At 50.0% G+C, this 21,619-nt stretch overlaps 1 protein-coding gene across 4 annotated transcripts in view; it reads left to right on the forward strand.

Moving 5' to 3' along the window:
- Nucleotides 1–21,619, forward strand: part of LOC128329508 (uncharacterized) — a 40,867-nt gene that overhangs the window by 4,263 nt on the left and 14,985 nt on the right. For 2 of the 4 annotated variants that reach the window (XM_053260864.1, XM_053260866.1), the window contains exons 2-3: nucleotides 63–319; nucleotides 4,618–4,657. In XM_053260864.1, coding sequence (XP_053116839.1) covers nucleotides 4,633–4,657 — 25 coding nt within the window. In that variant the 5' untranslated portion in view covers nucleotides 63–319; nucleotides 4,618–4,632. Of the gene's footprint in view, nucleotides 1–62; nucleotides 320–2,619; nucleotides 3,404–4,617; nucleotides 4,658–21,619 lie in introns of those variants that run through there. The other 2 variants (XM_053260865.1, XM_053260867.1) reach the window with 2 other exon arrangements.

Here is a 21,619-nt window from a genome sequence, read left to right on the forward strand (position 1 = left end):
TTATTCCTTTCTGCAGGAGTTCTCTGCTCCTTGTCCAAACTGTATTCCTGTTCTCTTCTTAGGCCTGATCTCTACTTGGCCTAGCAGCCTTCCCTGAGCTGGGCCTGTGCTGTGAGTTGCTGACTGAACATTGCATAACCTAGTGAAGGCAGGACACTGGGACTGCTGGGAGGAAACTAAAGAGGCTTTGGAAATACTTAAGGAACAAGAAGTAAAAGTGCTGAGGAGGAAGAGTGGCAATCGGAAAAGAATGAAGGCAAGGAAAGCAATGGCGAATCCTGAGAGTGGCATCTTCTAATTCATACTACAGTCCTATAAGGTAGGTGAGTCTTGTTTGCTCCATGTCACAGATGGGATGACTGAGACAATGGAGTTTGTCTGAGGTCTTCTGAGGCAAGATCCAAAGCAGAGTCTTCCAGATGGGTCATACAGACTCCTGGTCAGCATGCCATAGTGACTCTCCTAGTTATAGAGAGGGCTTTGTTAAGAAGGTGGGTCTCTCTTGCGGAAAGTAGGTGCTCTTTGTCTCTCTGAAATCGGTGGGGCAAACATGGAAAACTCTGCTGTGTTGTTTGGGTTGTGGGGCAAGCACTGCTGGGCTCTGGTACTGCATTCCTGATCTCTTCCAAGGAATCTCTCCAAAGATTGGGGGAAAGGATGCTTACCTTCTCCCCATGGCTCTGTTCTATGCTGAGAGCATTTGGGGCTCTTTCCCCCAGTGAGTGCTCAAAGATGGCCCTGAGGCTCAGGGGAGGTAGGCCCAAAAGTTAAGCCAGCTGTCACTGGGGTAGGTGGTGTGGGGCTCATCTGAGCCAGGCTGTGCAGTCCCAGTCTAGGACCAAAATGAGCAGGAAGGAGTCGCCCAGTGTGGGGAAGAGATGCTCCGGAGGCCCATGGAGAGTTGCAGGGAGGGAAGGAGAATCGTGTGGAGTGTCTCTTGTTTCAATCTGCAAATCAGCCCTGTAGGGTAGGCAAGTCCCTCTGGCAGATGGGAAGCCTGAGGCCCTGGAGTTTTCCTGATAGAGGCAGGATCCAGTGGGGGCTGTCAGACTGCTAGTGCAGCCTCTTGGCCTTGTGCTACTCCAGTCACCAAGTTATGAAGAGGGCTTTGGTGAGAAGAAATGGGATTTTTTTTTTTTTAGCCTCTCTCTTAATCTCTCTCTGCAATCAATGTAAAATACATTTTAAAAATCTTGCACAAAGTTTACTGAAATGCAGCAAAATGGGTGGCAGCTAGCGGGAGGCCCTGGGACTGGATTTGGGGGAAGTGCTACAGAAGTCAAGTGTGTGCAGAGGCGTATCTAGGGAAAATAGCACCTAGGGCAAGCACTGAAATTGCGCCCCTGTCCAAACAGGAATGATGGGACTTGTAGTCAGCAATATCTGGAAATCCCTGTTAAAAGGAACACTGTACCATCTAGACATGGTTGTTGATCAAAACCTGAAAACATGAGCCATCTCTGTAAAAGACTTAGAACAATAGTCAGGAGTTATGCGAGGATTCCAAGTGTCATTTTCTCGGTCTCATCTCATTCTTTTTAAAAAACATGACTTTGTCTGAGAGGATCACCTGCCCAAATAGCCACTAGCAAAATAGGGGAAGAAGGTGGTGGTCGGGGGTGGGGGGGAGTCTATAAACCAGTGAATGATTCCTGCCATCCTTTGTCTTGTGATGACTGTTGGCTCATGATGGGGTATATGTGCATTCACCACACTAGTGCTTACTTTGACACCAGGAGGGAGGAGAATACATTAGTTTGCCACACTAGACAGAGGAATTTGCAACAAGAGCAGACAGTCAAGTTCTGCCAGGGCCAAAACCAGCCCCTGCCAGACTAAGAAATCATTGTAATTTGCCCCTTCCTGTCACAGGCAGTGTGCTGTTCTTTTATTATTGACTCTAACTTTCAGATATCCCAGTCATGGATGGAAAATTCAGGGTCAATTTACAAGAGACACATTTTCTACATGGAAGTTTCTTCTGTGCAGGTGTTGTGCAGAAACCCATGTGTAGCAAGGTTGGAATGGGCCAAGATGAGGTTTTAAAATGGGCCCCCAGACCCTCAAAGTCCAGGGCCTCCACACACCCCAGGCCCCCAAGGATTTAAGTCAGATATTTCAAAATAAGTATGCTGCCTGGAAATACATTTCACTGAATACACACATGCACACTTCACACTATATAGTGATATACATTGAGTACTATATATTTGTGCTACTTTTAATGCCTAGAACACACTAGCTATGCTAATTATTAAAATTGGCCCCTTGCTGCAGATTAGCAAAGGAGACTTTCAACCATGCAGGGTGAGCCTATGTTTGTTTTCTCAGAATTCTGAACAAATTCAGTAAAGTTTGATTCCAGGAGCTTTTTTCACACGAGCCTTTTAAAGCCCTTTAACACACATCTCCTCTGGAATGGAGGTGCTGCATTCACATGTTGGCCAGATTTACCCTGAAGTCCCTGCAAGCTATTGGAGAGCAGTTCACACACAAGAAAAATGAAATGAAATGAAATAAAATAAAAGCACAACACATGCTTCACAGTTCTCACGCAGACCTTCTGGGTTACAAAACAACTTGAACATAAGTGCATTTATGAATGAATGAATGAATATTTGTTCCAGAAGTTTTTGTAATTTTCTGCCATGAAACAAGCCACTTATAGGCCCTTTTAGATAGTTTTTTCTTTTAAAGCCAGCAAAATTTTCAATCTGTTTTAAATTAAATATTCAGAGACTTCTCAGTCTTCCTCCTGCCCCCATATCAAAGCCCTATGGCAAGCAGATCCCTATATACCTGGGGTGGGGGTAACCACAAAAAGGCATTCACAGTCTACCTGCCAAAAGTTGTGTTGGAAGCTCTGGGCAGAGGGTCTGCTGCAGGGAACTCTGCCAGCCTCCTTCCTGGCTTGCTTGGGGCCTGCCCAGTTCAGGCTCCAGGGAGGCCTCTCTGGAAGCCCCGCCCACCCACCGATCAGCTGAGAGGCAGGCAGAGAAGAGCTCTGCAGTTTGCAGGCCTCTCAGATCCTAGGCCGGAGCCGCAGGCAAGGCAAGCAGGATGGCAAGTGGCTGAGGGGCCCTGGGGGTGGGCAATGGGGTGGGGGTGGCAGGAACTGGCGTGGCGCCCCCTTCTCAGTGGTGCCTGCCCCCCCCCTTCCACCTATGTGTGGAGGGGGTTGTAGGAAGGCCTGATCACTGCAGCTGTGTGGAAGACAAGGGCCAGATCACAATGTTCAGTAACAGTGAATGGACCCCATGAGCAAGTGGGGCTGGTCAGTAAGAGCAGGGGGGCTATTCCCCCTCGCCCCCAAGAACCCCAGGAGGACAGGGGCAGAGGGGAGCATCTCCAGTCGGTGTCCTGGGAGCAGAAAAGGAAGGACTTGCCTAACTGCTGTACCAAGGTAGAAGGACTCAGTATTACTTACTGACTGGCTTTGTGTTTTCATTCTTAAATTCCTGTATGTCTTCTTGGTTCCCTTTGCCTGCTTCCCAATTTGTGTGCCAAGGTCGGCTTGGGGTGAATATTCCCTAAAATATTCTGTTTTCTCAGTATATTCTCGGGGGGGGGGGAGAATATGAAATGGGAAATTCTGAGTAATTCCTACTGAGCATTAAAATATTTGGAAAATATTCTCCAAATAATTCTCCCTGCAGCCTCATTGGCAAATGAAAGATTAACTTTTAACCTGCTAAGAAATGCAGTTATGGTTAACTACCCAGCAGTTATTGCCCATTATTGCCATGATTCTTGTTCTCTCACATATTTAATTTATAAAATTCACTGTAAAACTGACTCCTGAATCAGCTGTGCCTGATTCATTAAGATTGAAAACCTTTTTTTGTTAGTTTGATTTTTAAAATTAATCTCAGCCTGTTCAGAATCGTCATGGCATGAATGTTTGCATTGAGGAACAGGAGCAGCCCATCAAGACACACACTTATGTCCTCTTTTCTGCAAACTGGCCTTGGAAAAGCAGAATTAAACACAAGATTGTGAAATGTAAAACCCCACATTTGATGTGCTGATTGTGTTGTGTCTGTTTACCCCAAGACAGCTGGAGTATGACTCAGGGAGGCCTGAGTTCAAATCCCCCACTCAGCCATGAAAGCCACTGTGTGTGACTGTGGGCCCACATGCTTGTCTCTCAGCCTAACCTACCTCTCTGGTGGTTGTGAGGATAAAAATGATCATGTAAAAATATGACGATGGCTATTCATATACTGCTTTTCAACAGAAGTTCCCCAAGCAATTTACACAGAGAAATAAAAAATAAAGATGGATCCCTGTCCCCAGAGGGCTCACAATTGAAAAAGAAACGGAAGATGGCAGCAACAGCCACTGGAGGGATGCTGTGCTGGGTTTGGATAGGGCCTGCCACTCTCACCCTGCTAAATATAAGAGAACCAGAACTTTAAAGGGTGTCTCTTTGCTCCGTTAGCAGGGGTAGCTGCTAATTGAGTCAAGTGAGCTAACTGCTAACTAATTTTATTTTCTTAAAGCTACTTGCTTTCATAAAACTCCCCTGCCTTGTCTAGCACTCATCTGTGTATAATATGGAGATTGTAGCAAATCCTAAGAGATTAGCAAAGCATACAAAACCTTTCTTTATTTCAGTGTCGAACCTCTTGAATGTGTCTTCGCAGAAGATGGAGAGGTAAGTCTGACTCCTGCCACATCCAGAGGCCGGACTCTCGGAGCTACACAGGAAAAGGCAGCATTCCACAGATATCAAAGGTGTTGAAAAAGGAGCATATTTCCCCTCTGTTGCTGCTGAGGGCAGCACTGAAGGGCTGCCAATACGAGGACGCAGTTTTCGGCTAGGCAGTAGGAATGCTTTCCCAAATGGGAGAAGGGTTGCCAAGATCACCTCAGGGAGTCCTGGGCTCCCCTTTGCTGATGGTTTTCAGACAGAAGCCAGATAACGATGATCTCCACGGAACCTTCCCGCTCTAAAATGCCATGATTCTGCTGTGATCCTCACATTGAGCCTGCAAGGGATCTGCAAGTGCCCCCCTGACACCCAGACTGCTTCTATTTGCCCCTCAAGCTGACTGCAGTTATGAGGAAGCAAATTTAGGCTAAGCATGGAGAATAATTTCCCACGGGAGAGATGTCTTGCAGAGGCACACAGCCCTAGGCACACACAACCACCCCAAGTACAGATATACGTAGTATAGAGCCACATGCGCGCGCACACACACACACCTCTGTGAACACTTGGTTGTGCCAATAATTAGTAAAGAGGGACCAGTGATGAATGGATTGTTTTTCTGGTTGGCTCCCTTCCCTTGTCCTTCAGTTAGCTGGGAATGATGGGAGTGAGAGTCCAACATCTGGGACCAACTTTGAGAATCTGTTGGCTTCCCAGAGGCATCCAGTGAGCCACTATGGGGAAACAGCATGCTGGATTAGATAGGCCTTGGGCCTGATCCAGCAGGGCTGTTAGGTTCTTAACAGTCAGGTATGATGGGAGTTGTAGTCCAACCTCTATTTCCAGTCATTCTCTTTAGCCTGACCTACTTTACAGGTCTATTGTGAGGATAAAGGAATTGTATACTCGGATGTCCGGGCAGGAAGGGCAGATATAAATTCCAGAAGCCCGGGTTTCTTCAAATTGGGTCCCCAGACGTTTTGGGACTAGAATTCCCATTGTCCTCGGCTACAAAGCCTTGCAGGGGTATTGCATGTCCTGTTGATAAAAGGGGAATCATGGCATGTTTGGATTGGAAGCGTCCTTGTAAGAGCCCAGAAAAGTCAGATGTGCTGAGACTTCCCAGTGATTATTGCTGGGCAATCACTGTGTTGGTTTGCATGGGTTTATGCTAATATATATCCTTTCATATACAAATGAAGCTTCCTCCCAGATGTTGCTTTTTGCCCTGAAGCGATACAATTCAAATGTTAGTAGTCATTGAGTTAGTCTTTGGGTGAGAATGTCCTCAAGCCAGATTCATTCTTTTAACAATTCTAACCTGCTGTACAGGAAGAAGATGTGTGTGTGGGGGGGGGGGGGGGTCATCTTGGAGAAGATGGTTTTCCAGGAGACCCTGGCAATGGATTTGGGAATGTCCTCCAGAGGTCTTCATTGTAGGCATGTCAGGGGAACAGAGAGGCAAGGCGGAAGAGATTGGCCACATCCTAGTTCCAAGAAAAGGGAGCAGAGACTGGGAAGCTGGGATTGCAGTTCTGAGGAGTTGTGTGCAGGGCTGGAGCAGGAGGAGAGCTGGGCCACCCCTGGATGGATGGGGAACTTGGGAGGAAAGTGTAGGAGTGGAGGTGGGGAATCCTACTGGATTCCATGGCGCATTGGTGCTCAGCTTATATTGATGAATAACACAAATATTTTAAAGTTGATGTTTATGCTTTATTTAAAAATGATTTCTATATTTTATATTGAAAGCACGCTTGGTTAAAAACAAACAAACTGCAGGGTTGTGTACAGCCCATCAGATCCCTCTGCTAACTTGCTTTCTCCCAAAATGAGCTCAAGAGTACTTTCCATAGAGATCTGTTTCCAAAGAGCTCACGTTTGCATGTTGCTACTGCTTCCTTGCTGTAGCTGCCTTTTTAAAATGGGTCTGGGAAGGGATAGCTATTCACAGCAATTAGCCAAGAAGATAAGGATGGCCCACCTGAAGCTCAGCAGCTACTGTTGGACTAGAAGAGCATCATCCCCAGCTGCTCTGTGGGGCTCCCATCACCACCATCAAAAAACGGCGGCCGCGCGTTCCAGGAGGACCGGCCGCGCGTTCCAGGAGGACCGGCCGCGCGTTCCAGGAGGACCGGCCGCGCGTTCCAGGAGGACCGGCCGCGCGTTCCAGGAGGACCGGCCGCGCGTTCCAGGAGGACCGGCCGCGCGTTCCAGGAGGACCGGCCGCGCGTTCCAGGAGGACCGGCCGCGCGTTCCAGGAGGACCGGCCGCGCGTTCCAGGAGGACCGGCCGCGCGTTCCAGGAGGACCGGCCGCGCGTTCCAGGAGGACCGGCCGCGCGTTCCAGGAGGACCGGCCGCGCGTTCCAGGAGGACCGGCCGCGCGTTCCAGGAGGACCGGCCGCGCGTTCCAGGAGGACCGGCCGCGCGTTCCAGGAGGACCGGCCGCGCGTTCCAGGAGGACCGGCCGCGCGTTCCAGGAGGACCGGCCGCGCGTTCCAGGAGGACCGGCCGCGCGTTCCAGGAGGACCGGCCGCGCGTTCCAGGAGGACCGGCCGCGCGTTCCAGGAGGACCGGCCGCGCGTTCCAGGAGGACCGGCCGCGCGTTCCAGGAGGACCGGCCGCGCGTTCCAGGAGGACCGGCCGCGCGTTCCAGGAGGACCGGCCGCGCGTTCCAGGAGGACCGGCCGCGCGTTCCAGGAGGACCGGCCGCGCGTTCCAGGAGGACCGGCCGCGCGTTCCAGGAGGACCGGCCGCGCGTTCCAGGAGGACCGGCCGCGCGTTCCAGGAGGACCGGCCGCGCGTTCCAGGAGGACCGGCCGCGCGTTCCAGGAGGACCGGCCGCGCGTTCCAGGAGGACCGGCCGCGCGTTCCAGGAGGACCGGCCGCGCGTTCCAGGAGGACCGGCCGCGCGTTCCAGGAGGACCGGCCGCGCGTTCCAGGAGGACCGGCCGCGCGTTCCAGGAGGACCGGCCGCGCGTTCCAGGAGGACCGGCCGCGCGTTCCAGGAGGACCGGCCGCGCGTTCCAGGAGGACCGGCCGCGCGTTCCAGGAGGACCGGCCGCGCGTTCCAGGAGGACCGGCCGCGCGTTCCAGGAGGACCGGCCGCGCGTTCCAGGAGGACCGGCCGCGCGTTCCAGGAGGACCGGCCGCGCGTTCCAGGAGGACCGGCCGCGCGTTCCAGGAGGACCGGCCGCGCGTTCCAGGAGGACCGGCCGCGCGTTCCAGGAGGACCGGCCGCGCGTTCCAGGAGGACCGGCCGCGCGTTCCAGGAGGACCGGCCGCGCGTTCCAGGAGGACCGGCCGCGCGTTCCAGGAGGACCGGCCGCGCGTTCCAGGAGGACCGGCCGCGCGTTCCAGGAGGACCGGCCGCGCGTTCCAGGAGGACCGGCCGCGCGTTCCAGGAGGACCGGCCGCGCGTTCCAGGAGGACCGGCCGCGCGTTCCAGGAGGACCGGCCGCGCGTTCCAGGAGGACCGGCCGCGCGTTCCAGGAGGACCGGCCGCGCGTTCCAGGAGGACCGGCCGCGCGTTCCAGGAGGACCGGCCGCGCGTTCCAGGAGGACCGGCCGCGCGTTCCGGCGTATTTAGGGTATGGCAAGGCATGGCACGTCCCCCACCCCACCCCCCGGGCTGTGTATTTTCTCCCAAGTAGAATTGCATCAGATCACTAATCCTGCAAGCATTCATGTCACTAAACATCCTTAACCACAAATGTTGTGGTCAGTTAATTTCTGATTCTGAAACCATTGCAAGAATGTCTTTTGTAAATTAATAAATACAGTGTAGTGAGGAGAGGCAGGCAAACTGGGATCTAATGGGAGATTTCTAAGGGAGTTGCTATTGATGAGCAGGCCTTTCTGGCCCCCACAGTTCAACCATGTTGGTTTGTGGTGGTTTTTTGTAACATTTCTATCCTGCTCGTATTGGAACTTGAAATAAACTGATTCAGAAATACCAAAGAAAGGGCTTCTCCCATGCAAGCCTTCATAAATTTGTGGAACTCACTGCTACAAAGTCTGGCTTTCAGAGCTTGGAAGAAATGTATTATTTATGAGCATTAAAAATATTGAAATATATTAAAGATATATTAAGGGGTGTGCAATGCAGAAACAGGTGTGGAGGTGCCGGATCTCAGGAAGTCCAGTGCACTGGAAATACATTTTTGTGCAACAAGGGAAAAAAAGAATGTCCTAGCTTTCTAAGCATGCGTAGAATGTACCTTAGGGATGGTGACTGAGGGAAGGCCTGTAAAGGGTCTTGCAAAATCTGGAAGTCCAGACCAGAGTTAGGGTGGGAAGATCTGATCCCTCAATTCAATCCTTGATACAGTTGTTTTCAACCCAAGCAATTCTTGTAAGAGGATTTGTGGTAACTTCTCTGGATTTCCTTAGATGAAGTGTTGAATAAGCATGGGGTTTTCCTCCTGAATCTGGCCTTTAGATTTGGTCTCATCAGCCTTCACGTTACTAACTGCAAAAACCTGTGTGGCTTCTATACCTTTTTAAGTGCCAAAGGTACCAATGTCCTAGATTACCAATGTTTTGTTTTTAATTTTTGTGTAAACCGCCTTGGGATTTTTTTAATGAAAGGCGGTATACAAATCTAACAATAAATAAATGAAATAAATAAGAATGAATGACAGCAACTATCAGTTCACGTCATACTTCACTGAAGGTCCTGCAAAACAAGTAACACCCTTTCCCTCTTTTCTGAGCATAGTGTAGCAGTTTGAGTGTTGGACGAGGACCGGGGAGAGCCAAGTTCAAATCCCCGTTCAGCCACGAAACTCACTGTGTGACTCTGAGCCAGTCACTTCAATCTTAGCCTACCCTACCCTACAGGGTTGTGGTGAGGATAAACATAATCATGGGCACTGCTCTGGGTTTCTGGGAGGAAGAGCGGGATGTTGATGTAATAAACAAATGCCCTTCTATAAATTAGAAGACCATGATGCAACCTTCCTCCACGAAGAAAAGGGAAAGTGGAGCAAACCCCAGATATGATATTATGGTAAATATCATAATATAACTTGATAAAAAGTTGATATCACATTTCAACCCTAACCCCAGAGCTGATATTGGTATCAATATCTGATACCCAGAGCATGGGTATCAGATCTTTGAACAGGGGGGTAATTTCAGTGCTTGCCATAGGTGCCATCTACCCTAGATACGCCGAGGACCGGCCGCGCGTTCCTGGAGGACCGGCCGCGCGTTCCTGGAGGACCGGCCGCGCGTTCCTGGAGGACCGGCCGCGCGTTCCTGGAGGACCGGCCGCGCGTTCCTGGAGGACCGGCCGCGCGTTCCTGGAGGACCGGCCGCGCGTTCCTGGAGGACCGGCCGCGCGTTCCTGGAGGACCGGCCGCGCGTTCCTGGAGGACCGGCCGCGCGTTCCTGGAGGACCGGCCGCGCGTTCCTGGAGGACCGGCCGCGCGTTCCTGGAGGACCGGCCGCGCGTTCCTGGAGGACCGGCCGCGCGTTCCTGGAGGACCGGCCGCGCGTTCCTGGAGGACCGGCCGCGCGTTCCTGGAGGACCGGCCGCGCGTTCCTGGAGGACCGGCCGCGCGTTCCTGGAGGACCGGCCGCGCGTTCCTGGAGGACCGGCCGCGCGTTCCTGGAGGACCGGCCGCGCGTTCCTGGAGGACCGGCCGCGCGTTCCTGGAGGACCGGCCGCGCGTTCCTGGAGGACCGGCCGCGCGTTCCTGGAGGACCGGCCGCGCGTTCCTGGAGGACCGGCCGCGCGTTCCTGGAGGACCGGCCGCGCGTTCCTGGAGGACCGGCCGCGCGTTCCTGGAGGACCGGCCGCGCGTTCCTGGAGGACCGGCCGCGCGTTCCTGGAGGACCGGCCGCGCGTTCCTGGAGGACCGGCCGCGCGTTCCTGGAGGACCGGCCGCTCTTAGTAGGTGTTACAACCATGGTCAGGCAGGATGGGAAACTCTTGAATAAGCTTTTTTCAGAGAATCATAAGATGAGCAAGGCAGGGATCCAGGCAGATGGTTACAGTGTTAGCAAGGAGTGTTTCCAGTCGTTCACTCAGGAGTGGAACATCTAATGAATCAAGGTTGTACCAAGTATTATTTTCTTCTTTGTTGTGTAGTATTGCATTTGAATTCTTGTGTCTGTCCTTGCTTCCCTTGTTTCCAGATTCTTTTTAAAATCTGAGGCCCTGGAACTATATTACGGGCATGTCCCCAAGAAGATTTGCATGTGGCATTTTTGTATATTTCTTTTATTGCTAGATTTCATATTCAAAGTTTGTTCCAGCACCCCCGGGATTGTACAGCCCATTGGATCCTTTTGCTGCCACTTGAGTTCTCTGACAAGCCCAACAGATCTTTCCAAAGTTGTTTGTTTCTACAGACCGTCATACACTTCATGTTTCTGCTGCTTGATCACTATAGCTGCCCCTTGAAGCCCTGGGGTGTGTTTTCGGGGTTCGGGTTGGGCAGGGAGTGGGGTCGGGAGCGGAGCGGGAATGCTGGCAGCCCGTGTGGGGCCGAAGTGGCTGCCCCGCTGACCCCGCCCCCTGCGTCTGACATCAGACGTGGGGCTAGCCGCGCCCCCCGCATCTGGCATCAGATGCGGGGGGCGTGGTCTGGCTCCCGAATGGAGTCTTGAGGCTCCGTTCAGGAGTGGGAGTTGAACTCTCGAAAGGGCCGCGCGGCCCCTTTGGGAGTTAAACTAAGGCTGGTCCTATGTTTGCAGCGCAACCAGGAATGGCTCTTTCCTGCCTTAGCAGGGGAAGAGCCGCTCCTGGCTGGCGCTGCAAACACAGCACCACCCTTAGTTTAGCTCCCGAAGGGGCTGTGCGGCCCCCGCTCGGGAGCTAAACTAGCACCCCTGCGTCTGACGTCAGATGTGGGCGGGGGGGGTGTCGAGACGAGATGCGGCCCCTGATTGGGCACGGCCCGGGTTCTTTGAACCCGTTGGCCCAATGATGGCTCCGCCCCTGAGTGGGGTTATCTGTTCACAGCATTTAGGCACTGGCTGGGTGCAGTTCTAGTATCAAGATGGGCCAGGCAGGAACATGGCTGGACCACACAGTGAACCATGCTGTGGCTGCCTCCTCAGTCTGTAGGGCCAAGCAGCGGGGCAGAGGGTGCGCTAATAAAAGCGATCCCTGCCCTCTCTTGGCCTTCTGCAGGGACACCTCGGCATCCACTCATCCCCCTCAGGTGACAGTGTGGGATTAGCCGGTCGCCATTTGGGGCCGAGTAGGAATTTTCTCCATCCACCCGGATTGGCCTGGAGGTGGTTGGTTTTTTGCCTACTCTGCACTGTTGCACTGGAAGGGATTTTTGATCTGGCAGGTGTTAGGAGTGGTGCCGCTAAATAGTGTAGCCCCTTGGTCACCATGGCAGGTCCGAGGAGGGGATGCAGTGCCACACCCCATTGGTGGCAGGTGCGATGTGCCCTAGCTTCACTGCAGTTCGCTGTTAAAATCAGTCAATAAAGTGATGGCCCTAGTTTCAACCCATTTCCTGTGTGCTGTTGTTTGTTTGGGGGTGTGGGTGCAAAGGGACTTCATGGCAGAACTCTTGCAAGATGTTCTCAAGTAACATTGAGTGTGATCTATAGATCCACAAAGGCAAGAGGCAGAATCCAAAATTAAGAACAAGCATGAGTTGCTCCTTCTGCCCTAGCCCGGTATTCTGCTTCTCCAACGCCGCAAAATGGGGGTGGAGCGGCAGGGGAGGGGGCTGGTTCATACTCACACAACCAAGTGGCAAAGCGCTGCATAGACTATATCACTTCAGGCTGCAATTGGAAGGTCGGGTTTTTAAATGCTCTCTCATAACTAAAAATATATGTAGCATGTTGGGAGAAGTGTCCAGCTCGGGGGTGCAGACAGAGGGAAAGCTTAAGGAACACCTCCTTAATTTTATTTTGTGAGCAGGTATGGGCTGTTAAAGGCACAGCGGGGAAGTAACTTGCCTAAGGAGCAAAAGGTTGCTGGTTCGAATTCCCGCTGGTATATTTTGCAGACCATGGGAAACACCTATATCAGGCAGCAGCAATATAGGAAGATGCTGAAAGGCATCATCTCATTCTGCGCTGGAGATGGCAATGGTAAACCCCTTCCCTATTCTACCAAAGACAACCACATGGCTCTGTGGCTGCCAGGAATCGACACCTACTTGTGGCACAGCTTTATGGGCTATTAGGTTGACAAGGGGTGTGATAAAATGCAGGGGAAACTGCTCAATTGGTTAAGGGAGATGTGTACTCTTGGTTCAGTCGAACCCTTTCCCTTCATAGCTATTTTCCTATGTGCAGGGATCCTTTGTGGGGAGGGATGCACAAATCACACATCTGTAGCTTGAAGTGATACAGTCCAGGAAAAGGTTCCTCATTGATTTTGCTGAATGTTTCAATGGACAAGTATTGTCCAAAGACTTTAGGGGAAATGCTTCGGCTTGGGCAGGATCATATTGAAAACAATCCCTAGAATCTCAAACTCCTATAATAGGAAAATGCAGATATTTTTCTGCAACAGACTTGCAACATTATTATTTCTCTGTGTATGAGTCATTTTTGGAAGGGCGGTATAGAAATCGAATTAATAATAACAACAACATTGGAGCACTATAATGCAAAGATAAAATCTGAAACAAGGCATTGAAAATGTGAACAGCATCTTGCTGTCGGCACAGGGCCTGCGGTGTCACAACACAGGAAGTATGGAAGCACACTTAGCAGATCCGTAGTGACACTGTTGTAGGGTTTAATCTGGAAAGCGCCCTCAGGAGGTGGGCAGAGTTTCAGGGATTAAAAGGGGAGGTTGGAACAGCTTAGGGAGCAGCGAGAGCAGGAGAGCAGTTGGAGGAGCTGAATCGCAAAGAAGAGAGCTGAAGATCACACAGAGGAGCTGGATCGCTCCCGGAGCAGCTGGAGGAACAGACAGCAGCAGGACCAGACAAGGTGGTGCTGAGCAGAAAGAGAGCCAGGCTTGCTGGGAAGCAAAGTGGGCTGACCAAGAGCTGCTGCTGAGGTGCCTGTTGGGGCCAGTGTAGAGTGCAGGATAATCACTGGATGCGCTTATCTCATTTTCATTTTTTGCTCTTATGGTTATGGCAAAATTGGTATTTCTTCCTCTCAAGTAAAGATTTCACCTCTTGATTAAATTCTGGTGTAGTCTCTGTGTTCTCCACCCCAGGCTTAAATGCCATACCACCCTGCCTAGATTGCGTGAGAGACGGAGGGCTGATGGGCTGCCAAGTGGAGACAGCCAGGAAACATATGGAATGCCGCTTGGGGTCAGCAGTAAAGTTTGTCACATTATGGGGCTGGCTGAGACCAGACTGTGACAATCTCTCTCATAATCTGATCTATTTAACCTAACTAGGGCTCCACCAGGGGCATAACTATCATAGGGCAAGGGGAGACAGTTGTCTGGGGGCCCACTGCCTTGAGGGGGCCCCAGAGGCAAGTCACATGACTGACTGTCCCAGCTGTGCACCCGCCCAGGGTTCCTTCAGTTGTATTCATCCTCCGAAATTGATGAAAGTGTTAAGACCTGGAGCTACCAGAAGAGCATGTCTTTCTCTAGTACCATTAAATGACTTGCATCATCCACAATTTACAAAACCTTAAAAAAAATAAATTAGGATGATGTTCTATTGTGGCACATAGGAGACAGATAGATAGATAGATATGCTTTTCGTTACCACTATTCAGCCTCATTTAAGATTTCTTTACTTCATGAGCTGAGCTTCAGTGAGGGGGGGGGGCATTTTAAAATCTTGTCTCTGGGCCCACTCCAACCTTGCTATGCCCCTGGGCTCCACCTCTACCTGCTGCTGCTTCTACAATTATACTGTAAACCAGAGTGCAGCAAAAGCCCCTCTAAAGCATCCCTGAGAATTACTTGCCACTTTCTGTAGTAATTCTCTCCTTCAAAAATGGAAGACCAGAATGGGCGAGGTCTAGCGGTATGAAATAGCACTTGGTTTCCATAGATGGTGTGTGTCTGCCTTCAGGGAGCATTCATGGCTATAGTCCAGAGAGTGCCTTAAATAGGTGGAAAGGAAAAACACATCCACTCACCCATTTCATTCCTCCATTAGTGAAGATGGTTTTGTGTCTATGGCAAATACTGCTAATAACTTACTCCAGAGTAAGTGCACATAATGACATTCATACCTGTAAGCCTACCATTAATACCACAATTGGTGAAGAGGCCCTTGAAAGTTAGTTGGGTGGTAGCGCACACATTTTCATGTGTGAGGTAGCTTCAGACTTCAGGGTCTCCAATTCTGCCCTCTCTCCATGCCCATAAAAGTACGGAGGCACCTTAAGATGTGATATTGTGCATATTTTTCAATGTTGAGAGTCAGTGTGGTGTAGTGGTTAGGGTGTTAGACTAGGACTGGGGAGACAAAGTTTAAATTCCTGTGCAGCTATGAAATTCAGTGGGTGCCTCTGAGCCAGTCCCTTATTTCTCTCAGCATAACGTACCTCACAGGCTCACTGTGAGGACAAACATAACCATGTACTCTGCTCTGGGATCTTTGGATGAGGGCTGGGGATGGGGGTGGGGAGTAAATGTAAAAACATTTGCCCATCTTATCTCAGTAATACCTACAACAGATCTGTAAGATAGCTTAGTATATTGCAAGTAGGGGAAGCCATGGCTAATAGACAATGGGCTGCCAAAGGTCTGCTTCATGACTGAGTAGAGATTGGAGCCAAGGGTTTTTAGCTTGTGGTTGGAACCACTACGCTGCACCAGTTCTTCTGCTTGGGGCCTGATTAGTACCTGGATCATCCGAGAAGCCCATGCATGTTGCTCCAAGCTCTTAAGAGGCGGTCTATTTTAGTATTCATTCAAGACCGAAAGAAGACAGCACATAGCTAGCATAGGATGAAAGAAGTCCTGAGAAATGTGCAGGGCTTTGGGGAGTAGTGAAGGGGAAGGGAGGTAGGCCAAAGCTTGGGCCTGATTTGAAGTGATCCCATCAAACGGGGCCAAAGTAAATCGGATTGGTCCCCTCAGGCATCAAATTGAATTGAGGACTTATCTGAAGCACCAAGGTGATCCCCAAATCAAATCAGTGCTGATTCACTTAGCCCTGCTATCTAGCCCAGCATCCTGTTTCCCACAGTGACCAACCAGTCCACAAGCAGGAGAGAGAGAGAGGTTAAGAACTATCTCCGGACCAGGCTCAGAGGGAGTATGCTGCTGAATGCCAGCTGTGGGGAGCAACCGTGGGAGAAGGGAGGTATGCCTTCAGGACCAGTAGCCACTGATAGATGTGTCCTCCATGAATTTCTCTAATCTTCTGTTAAAGCTATCTAAACTAGAGACCATCAATACACCTTTTGGTAGCAAATTCCAAAGACAGCTTAAGTGCTGTGCGAATTAGTACAGGGAAACTTCACTGTCCTCAGATTGTGCTTTTGTGTCTCTGCAGTCAGGTAATTGACAGCCGACCTCAGTATACACAGGGAAAAAAAGGTTAAGAAAGGGTTTGTTTTGCATCTCCATGGTGTCGGGGTGGCTGGAAATGATCTCCAAGGTCATTTCTGGCTGCCATTTTGGCAGTAAGAGCCATTTTGTGGCTCTTTTGTTATTTTTTAATTCCCCCTGCGATTTTTTTTTGCAGACAAATAACCATTTTGGGACTGGAGTGGGTGGCGGCATTCCTGGAATGCTGGAGACTTGCGGCACATGGTAGAACACTTTCCTTTGCTATTGCCCCTCACCCTCCCCCGCCTTTTCCAGCTCCAGGAACCTAACCCCCAGATCCCCCTTGCTTCAATACTCCACTATCTGTGGTTCCAATATCCCCAATTTGTGGAGAATGGAACCCCTGTGGGTAATGGGGTTCAGCTGTAAGTCCTTTTGCCTGTCCTAAATTTTATGCCAATCAGTTGAATGACTCCTGATCCATATTCTCAAAGTCCAGCAGATGGAAGTCATTCGAATAATGTTGCAAAGGATTCCATTGCTCCTGTGCATCAGGCCTTTTAAAATTTGAATCAACATCTGGGGTCTCTTCGTTCTCAGGAGACCTCACTGGGTAATGGAATGACATCTCTTCTTTGGTGGTGCACAAAAACAGCTGCTGTGCAGCTAGCTCAGGATCCAGGACCCTTGAAGGAGATGGTTTTGCTTTCACTGAGGAGGAGACGGAGTCAGCTTTGCTCAGAGCCGGCCAAGAAGTCCCGCACAGGGAGGGAAATGAGGGGAATGTGGCCTCTTTGGCAACCAGTGGGTGGGACAGCAAGAATGATAACAGACCGCATGGAATATCGTCAGACAGAAACCAGCTTCAAAAGGTGGAAGATAATTATGTAAAGCTATAAGCGTTTTAACTCAGGAATTTCTCCCTGCCCCCCCCCCTTCTGGACTCCCTCCACAGAATTGCACCAATCTGCTACAACCCCTCCCCTGCAATTGCAAATCACTCAGAGCAGACCATACCCAACACAGCTGTCAAACTCCCCTTCACTGAGTTTCGAAAAACACCAAATTACTGCCAATGGCCACTCCACACATCACAGAGAAACTGCAGGGCGTAACAGAAGCCTCAGGCTTTTTTAAAAAAAAAGCTGCTGAAAATAGAGGGTTTTTAAAAGCCAGTCATGCTTCGGGCTAAGCCAGAATGCTCAGCCTTGATCCGGGGGAAAGCAGAGTCATATCTGTCTTGGTCCCTGATAGCTTGCAGGGACTTTGGGATAAATGCAGCTAATATGTGGCTGGCACACTCAGTTCCGGAGGAGATTCGAAGTAAAAGCCATGTGTGTACAGCCTCCTGGCAACAGCTCTAACGAAGGCTTACTGCCATTTTTGTGGAACTCCCTCCAACAATGCCTGAGGGGGGGCATTTTTCATTTTCCTCGTTGCTTTGAAAAATGATTTAGGTAGCCCAGTAGTACTGGAACCTAAAATATAGACATTCCAGATGTGCATGCCAAATTTCATTCTGATTCTAATGGAGACATTGCACTACAAATACATAAACTTACAGACACACCAAATGCCAGTTCAGCTGAATTTATCCAATAGCCTCGTCTCACTCAGTCAAACATCTAAAGCAGTTTGCAAGATATTAAGTTTTGCTCCGGATAGTGAGCAGTTTAGCTTTCTGTACATCTCCTTCCATGAGGCTTCAGTTAGCTTTTAAACTCCATTCATGTAAAACCACTTTACAAATTGGCAAAGGGTGCTGTGAAAGGATAGCACTGCCCCCACCCCCCAGCAAGGAAAATGTGAGTAGCTGAAGCACTAAGGTACTTAATAAGAGGAGAGCTCTGCCAAATCCTGCTCAGTGTTTACATTCAAAGGAGCGGGGTACACGATCCCTTTGTCAGCTTACATGGGAGCAAGTTGTTGTAATTTGCGATTGTTTAGGAAAGCACCAGGAGGAAGCTGCCCACTCCAGTTACGAAGTGGTGCAGAGCCTGATTGTTACAGTTAGTTAAGAACAAGCACGGAGATTGTAGTGCAGTATAAAGTAAATAGGATTTATTAGGTGAAGTACATTTGTGATAGGAAAGACCTATCCTAACTATGAGCTATATAGTGAATAGGGGGGGGGGGAGATGCTCCCATCTGCTCTCCAAGGAGAAAGGAAGTAGAACTGACTTGCTACAGGAAATACCTGAGGAGTCAAGGCAGGGGTCATAGAGTAGAAGCAAAGCAAGTGCAGGTAAGGGGGCCTTCACTAACTACCTCTCCTCACAATGCCCCAGTGGTCATTAGGACAGTTGGTGCGAAAGGTTGATGCACTGGAACTCTATCTAGAACACAAGTAGCCATGGTGTATAGTAAGGGGGTTCTTGGGAGTATCTGCTGAGTTCTAAAAGAGAGGGACCATATGGCTTATCCCTTATTTATAGAGATAAACAATTAGAATGATGTAGGGCCAATCAGAGGGGTGGGGGACAGAAGGGCCATTTGGCTTGTCCCTACTGCTCAATGGGAGCCTCAGATTTAAACACTTGTTTTTTTGTTTTGCATTTGATAATTTTTCGACTTGTTTTTATGCACATCCCTATCAGACAAAAACGTGACCCACTCTCTCAGCTTAGAGCTGCATATTTAAGCAAATGTGATCAGGTAAAAGACATGTTTTTGGGTTAACTGGTAAAGATTTTGTCATTTTAAAGAGCTAAAAATGTTCACACATATTAATTCAAATATGTCTGTTCTGATGATGCAAGACTAGACCATGAGGAGCATGTCCTCTCAGATCAGATTTTTTTATTTTTATTAAGACTAGGGTCTCAATATGATCAAGATATGATCTTGAGAATGTACCCACCATTTTCAAGGAGAACATCAGGAACCGGCTTTGCAGTTCTGAACCTCATTGATAGGGAACCAGAGGAACTGTGGCATGAAATCAAAGAAGTTTTTAAGAACGAATGTGAAAAGAGACTGCCAAAGACCAAGAAACAGAAGAAAGCAAAATGGATGTCAGAACAGACAGTGGAAATTGCCAAGAGGAGAGAAGCCAGAGTCAAGAAAGATAAAGACCTCAGGAAGGAACTTAATAGGGAGGCTGTTGTAAACCACCCAGAGATGTAAGTTTTGGGCGGTATACAAATATGTTAAATCAATAAATAAGGTCTGGCTCAGAGGCGGGTCAGAGGCCATACACACACAATGTGCTTTGGCAGGAGACCACTTATTCATCATGTCTGCTGGACCAGTGCATGTATGTCTGGTGTGCGTGTGTGCATGTGAGGATGCGCACGCATCCGTGTGTCCTTGCGTGTCAGCAGAACCAAACGGAGGAGAGGAGGGCTCAGAAAAAATTAAAGAGGTAGGAAAGTCTGGCTCAGAGGTGGGTCAGTGAAGGCCACACACAACATGGTGTAGCGGGAGACCACATATTCATCATGGTAGGTGTATGCGTGACTAGTGTGTGCGCGTATGTCTCAGCAGAACCAAACGAGAGGGAAGGGGGGGCACAATAAGAACAATTCACAAATGCATATACAGTACACATTACACAAGTATAAATTATATACAAATCCAGCTGGACAGCAGCTATATAGTAATATTTACACCATTAACAACTATCTACACAAACCAGACCAAAAACCACTATCTACAGAAAGGAAAGGAAAAACCTTTAATACCACTAGTGACAACACCCCCACACACAGACACAGACACCAGAAGAAATCTCCATGCACGCGCACACTCATACACACATGCACACACAACTTCCAACTACACAAGCACATATTTACATACACTGAAATATTTACAGACATATATTTGGGCAGTCCTGCTGCCATCCCCCCAAGCAGCAGAACACATTTTAAAATTGTCATTTTTTCAAATTGAAAATAAACCTTTTTACCAGTTCATCTTCTTGAAAGTAAACCTTTTTACAAGTTCATCTTCTTGGAAATCAACCTTTTTACAAATTCGTCTTCTTGGGAATCAGCCTTTTAAAAAATTCACCTTTTTAAAAATCAACCTTTTAAAAAATCAACATGTTTACACATGTACAGTGCCACAGGCACAAACCGCTGCCGTGGCCTAGTGTGTGTGCTCACGGCCCCCCGAATGCTGTGGTCAGGTGGAACCAGGGGTTAGTTCATCATTGGGTTATGCCAGTGTGGGGGGAGGTATTGTATCGGTTGCCAAGTCACAGCACTAGTAGCGGGCACATTGCGACTTGGTACGTCTGTCAGCTGAAGGTGGAAGGGGGGAGGGTAGAGATGAGTAGAAGCTGCTGCCAGGCAGGTGACCAGCACCATGGGCCAACAATGGGCCAATCACTCGCCCAGCTAAACTTCCAGCTCAGGGTAGCCCAGCAGGGGGCAGTTGACCTTGAGGAAGACCAATTGCTCAACCAAGCCAGGGTCCAACCAGAACCAAGCTGGTGTTACCACACCGCCAGCATGTGAAAACACCCGCTCACTCTGGACACTGGTTGGCGGGCAGGAGAAGAGGTGCGCAGCAGCCAGACTTGGCGGTGGGATGCCCAGAACTGTGCACAGTCCATCTCTGGGTCTTTCTCCACAGGCTCCTCCAAGTACTGGGCAACGCATTGCGCAGCACTGGTGGGCCTGGTAGGCCGAGCTTCCCACAAACCAGGCAAGGGTCCTTCTGAAACATGCGGCCAGTCCTTCTGAAATGTGCATTTCAGAAGGAGAGGAACAGGCAAGGGAACAGGGAATTGGGAGCAAAAAAGCACAGCACTGTCTGCCAGACTGCTGGACTTTATCACCACGCCAGCACAGCTACAGCAGGCCAGAAGGGAGCCCAGGAAGACACTGCAGCAAGTGATTTAAGGGCCAGAGTCTTGGCTTTAAATAGGATTTAAAACTCCCTCCTTTGGGAGCCGTCACCTTTGGGCTCTCCCTTGGCCAATAGGGTGCCAGTTCTCAAGTTCTGGCACAGTGCACAGCCTACCAGAGAGCCAGACTCATCTGGCCAGTCAGGGAATCAATAGCTCGGCCAATGCAAATATGCAAAACAAGTCTCACAAAATGGAGGACAAGACTTAAAATGGACTCTAGAAGCTTTGAACCAGCTTGTGTCTGTTCGAACCGGCTTGAACCGAACCGGGCTCAATCGGTTCAAATTCGGACCAGCATTCCCAACACAATGACCTGTTTGGTCCGAGCTCGAGCCTTCGAACCAAACTGGTTCAAATTCAAACCGGTTTGAACTCGAGCCGGCATCTAGATTTCTACCCTGCGTCCTTCATCAGTACCGGGGACGCAGCCAGTTGGCCCCTGCAGAGCTTCCCCAGTCAATTGCTGACAATGAGCTCCTTTCTCTGCCTCACAGGAGCCAAGGAGCAGCCAGCAGGACTACATCCTCTGGCCGCCCAAGTGTTCCTTAAGCTTCTGATGTCAGCCAGTGGGTCAGATCCTAAGTAGTGCGTGCAACGGTTCTCATGCAACTCAGTCTCCCCTCTCCCTCCTCCCTCCTGCTGCTCCCTGCATGCCCTGGCCCCCAACACACACACACCACAAAGCTGCGCCTGAGTGTT

The sequence above is a fragment of the Hemicordylus capensis genome, chromosome 6 (assembly GCF_027244095.1).
Source record: "Hemicordylus capensis ecotype Gifberg chromosome 6, rHemCap1.1.pri, whole genome shotgun sequence".
Lineage (NCBI taxonomy): Eukaryota > Metazoa > Chordata > Lepidosauria > Squamata > Cordylidae > Hemicordylus > Hemicordylus capensis.